At 47.0% G+C, this 4,878-nt stretch overlaps 1 protein-coding gene across 1 annotated transcript in view; it reads left to right on the forward strand.

The window, feature by feature from the left end:
* LOC125285510 (pyruvate carboxylase, mitochondrial-like) overlaps nt 1–4,878 on the forward strand; it is a 90,992-nt gene that overhangs the window by 11,500 nt on the left and 74,614 nt on the right. Inside the window, 1 exon segment of the mRNA XM_048229998.1 lies at nt 4,736–4,878. Within this exon segment, the coding sequence (XP_048085955.1) occupies nt 4,736–4,878 (143 nt within the window).

Here is a 4,878-nt window from a genome sequence, read left to right on the forward strand (position 1 = left end):
AAGAAGGACCATGGAGAATAAAGAAAAAATATTTAAAAATCTTTGCATATTCCCAAGATGTTGGAAATCTCTGAAAATGAAGTCAAAATGATTTCAAACTTGTGAGTCTGCTGTTCAGGCTCCCTGAAGGGATTTAATTTCTGTTCATTGCTTTTTGTGAGTGTGTTTCTACTTATCTCAGGAAATAAATCAAGAGCCTATGTTAAGTACAAATATGTCTTCTGAAGGCCTAAACAGAGCCCAGCCAAAAACTCCAATAAAATTTTGATCAACTTTGAGGGACAGCTATGACCATGCAGGATCATCCAGGCTAGATTTGCAAACAGTGTTTTTAGCCATTGTGCATGTGGTTACTTAAAGGTGCCTTAAAGGAACACGCCGTGTAAGGCACTTAAAGGAACATTTAGCACCATGTGGTGCCTTAAAGGAACATTTAGAACCATGTGGTGTCTTAAATGAACACGCCAACTTTTTGGAAAATGAGCTTATTTGTGGTGTAGTCCAGAGAACCCTTCCCTCTTCTGCCTGCAACATCCCAGTGTGACCCTCTTGGCCTAGTTTAGCATAATTCACTTGACGTGAAGTGGGTTAGACCAGTTACAGTTAGCCTATAGCTAACTGGCCTGTAGCTTAAAGAGAGCTGTAGGCTAACTGGTCTCACCCTCTTTCAGTGAGTTATGCTAAGCTAGGCTAATTCATGTCCTTTTTAAAGTGTCCTGTCTTTACAGGGCCTGATGAGGACCTGATCTGGGACACATGTGGCCTCTTAGAGGCAGGCAGCAGGGCTGCATAGCACATGGAATGTCCTCAGTCAGAGCCATATGGGGCCAAGTAAACCACCAAACACAAGCAGTCATGCGTGATGCTTCTTTCTTTCTTTCTTTCTTTCTTTCTTTCTTTCTTTCTTTCTTTCTTTCTTTCTTTCTTTCTTTCTTTCTTTCTTTCTTTCTTTCTTTCTTTCTTTCTTTCTTTCTTTCTTTCTTTCTTTCTTTCTTTCTTTCTTTCTTTCTCTGTTCCTCTCTCCTGCTCTCACTCACACTCTCACACGCACACGGAGCGCTGGCAGACAGAGCTGTAAACCCTGAGGGACATGAGCGGACTGTAACTGGAGTCCTCGCTGTCTGGACGGTGCCGATCCAAATCCTGACGTGGCTCTGCTTTTTAGAACAAATAAGCGTCTTTAAAAAAACACTGTGTATTTCCTGTGACTCCCCTTTTCGAATGCAACATTCAGATTACTAGACAAACATTTATATCCTGAGAAAAGTGGGTTTTGAGGACCTCCATTCATTCTGCACTCGCCCATGAGCGCCCCCATATGGAACCAGAGAGGAACTGCAACCAGTTTATGAAACAGTAGGTTTCGGGAGAGGGAAAGATCTTCTCCTTATTAGACATTCTGTGGGTACCAAACCTGCAGCTTGACCGCAACACTAAAGACTAAAGAGCCACCAGCTGCCAGCTAGTGATGGGCAAATGAAGCTTTGGTGAACCACTGGATCACTGCAGTGTGAAGCTAGCGACACTAGCTGAAAAAAAAAGATGGCAGCCACACAAACATTTTCAACATTAAAGTCCTTAAGTAAACCAGTATTTTTGGTTATATATATATATATACTGGTTTAGTAAGGACTTTTATGTTGAAAAATCTGCATGTGGTGGCCATATTGGATTATTTTCATTAGTGTCGCTAGCTTCACGTGGCTGTGGGTCAGTGGTTCGCCAAAGCTTCATTTGCCCATCACTACGGCCAGCTACTGTGTCCAGGCACTCGCGGCATGGCCGTCAGAGCGCACACTCCGCCGTGTGTGTGTGTGTGTGTGTGAGGGTCTGATCTGTGTACTGTAGCTGAAGTCCAGCGTCCACTGAGGGAGTAAGCTTAGATGCACAAAGTTCTCTGTAAATTCGTGTAGAGGAAGAAGAGTGTGTTTGCTGCAGTCAAGTTCATGCTTGTTATTTCTAATGCTTGTTATGTCTAACCGTTGGCAGAGCTTGGTGGTTTTGGAAATGCATGGTTCTAATGATTCCATCCACGCCCTGGTAATCTGGCGTGCGTTCTTCCCATGGTTGTGGCCTGGGGTGCGAGTGGGGTGGGCACTCCGTAAGCTTAAAGATAGCGACCTATTTGGAGCTTGTTTGGAAGGGTTGGAGAAGTTCACCAGCTCACCAGCTATTAAAATGAAGGGCATAGTGTTGGTTACAGGCTGTTGTTTGGGACTTGGATGAGTCTTGCTGTCCTCTGCGTGTGTGTGTGTGTGTGGACTAGAGTGACCTTTACTGGCTGGCTGGAGCAGGGCTGTTGAGTATGTCCCAGAGTGTGTGAGTGATGTGTGTGTGTGTGTGTGTGTGTGTGTGTGTGTGTGTGTGTGTGTGTGAGAGGCTGTCCCAGGAGCCCTTGGCACATTTAAACAACCTTAATGGAGTTTGAAACGTGGTCGGGGTGGAATGCTCCTGAATTCTTGACTCTCTCTCTCTCTCTCTCTCTCTCTCTCTCTCTCTCTCTCTCTCTCTCTCTCTCTCTCTCTCTCTCTCTCTCTCTCTCTCTCTCTCTCTCTCTCTCTCTCTCTCCCCCTCTCCCCTCATACACACACGCCCACACACTCACAGGTGTGAAGGAAGAGGATGTAGTTTAACTATCACTCTCACCACATTGGTGTCAGTGGTGCACGTGTGTGTGAGTGAGTGAGAACGTGCTCAAGAAAGAAGTGTGTGTGTGAGAGAGAGGGGAGAGCAAGAGGTAGAGAGCCTAAAATGGAGAGTGAGTGTGTTTGCCTGCAGGGGTGCCTCAAGATTTTGGAGGGGGTGGGGGCTCTGGCAAAACTTCAGTGTTGACACTGACACACACACACACACACACACAGATTCAGGCTTGCAGTGCGGCCCTGTCGGCTACGGCCTACCCAACAACCATTATGCCAAGCCCCGTCCCCGTCCCAAGTCAAAGTTTGGAATGCCCCCATTGTTTTGTTCCTCTGTGCTCTCCCAGGGAGCGTGCTCAGAATGGCTGTTTGTTCAGGTGGGCCCTCGGCCCCTTCCCATAATGCACTGCGGCGGAGCGCAGCCTCTCCTCTCTGATTCTGATTCTGTGCCTGAGGGTTTGTGAAAGACGGAAGGAGACCCGCAGCCATGTTATACTACACAAAGCCCAGACGCATCTTAACAACATAACTCAACGAGGGCGCCATCGCTCCATTTTCAAGGACACAAAGCCCAGACGCATCTTAACAAGATGTATTCAACAAGGGCGCCGAGTCGACGCCACGTCTTTGTATAACACAGCTGTTTTGAAGTGATGTCTGTGAAAAGCTAGTAACAGGTTAGCCTCAGGGTCTTTCTCCTAGATCACTAGACTACTCTTATCTTATCCCAGAGAAAACAAATCGCTTCAGCTACTGTCAGAGACGGGGTCGGATTTAACGCTTATTTGACACTTATCTAATTTAACGGATTTGACACTTATCTTTACAGGCCACTGTCTGCTTAATGTAACAGCCTCACAGAGACCACTTATCACTTTCACTACACCCTTTACCCTCCTCTACACACTGCAGATACCCCAACAGGTTCTTTAACCTCCTCTACACACTGCAGATACCCCAACAGGTTCTTTACCCTCCTCTACACACTGCAGATACCCCAACAGGTTCTTTAACCTCCTCTACACACTGCAGATACCCCAACAGGTTCTTTATCCTCCTCTGCACACTTTGCAGATGCCCCAACAGGTTCTTTATCCTCCTCTACACACTGCAGATACCCCAACAGGTTCTTTAACCTCCTCTACACACTGCAGATACCCCAACAGGTTCTTTAACCTCCTCTACACACTGCAGATACCCCAACAGGTTCTTTAACCTCCTCTACACACTGCAGATACCCCAACAGGTTCTTTAACCTCCTCCTCTACACACTGCAGATGCCCCAACAGGTTCTTTAACCTCCTCTACACACTGCAGATACCCCAACAGGTTCTTTAACCTCCTCTACACAGTGCAGATACCCCAACAGGTTCTTTATCCTCCTCTACACAGTGCAGATACCCCAACAGGTTCTTTATCCTCCTCTACACAGTGCAGATACCCCAACAGGTTCTTTAACCTCCTCCTCTACACAGTGCAGATACCCCAACAGGTTCTTTATCCTCCTCTACACACTGCAGATACCCCAACAGGTTCTTTATCCTCCTCTACACACTGCAGATACCCCAACAGGTTCTTTAACCGCTCTCTACACAGTGCAGATACCCCAACAGGTTCTTTAACTCTCTACACAGTGCAGATACCCCAACAGGTTCTTTAACCGCTCTCTCTTGTGTAGCAGGGTCAGCAGGCTAAGGAACCTGTTCCCCTTTGCACCCAGTAGAATTTGCATCACTTACGTATTGTGACCAAAAGTCATTTTAAGCAAGTCCCTCCACTCGGCAGCCGTATTGTAAGGCTTTTTGGGCACTTATTGGGCATCTATTTGGGCAGAAATGAGCAAGGCTTGCTCCAGCGGCGAGATCACAACACATGATTGCCTCAATGTATTCACAACACACCACACGATTTATGTATGTAATAACGTATGTATTCACATGTCGACTTTTCTGCCGCAGAAAGGGGTGGGATATACTAGACTACTGCCATATTGGCGTTACAAACTAACCCCATGCATTTCTATTGAGGATTTTTTGAGTGCTGTGTCTCCTCATTAGAAAGTCCCTGGTGTAACCAACTTTCTCTCCCCCATGTAGATGCTGCATCAGGTGGGAGGAGTGCGTGTGGCCCTGGGCCTGCTGGTGGTGCGGAGGTCTTGCCTGACCTGTCTGTCCCGCACTGCCCACACCTCCCCAAAGGCCCGCGAGTACAAGCCCATCAAGAAGGTCATGGTGGCCAA

The sequence above is a fragment of the Alosa alosa genome, chromosome 2 (assembly GCF_017589495.1).
Source record: "Alosa alosa isolate M-15738 ecotype Scorff River chromosome 2, AALO_Geno_1.1, whole genome shotgun sequence".
Taxonomy (NCBI): Eukaryota; Metazoa; Chordata; class Actinopteri; order Clupeiformes; family Clupeidae; genus Alosa; species Alosa alosa.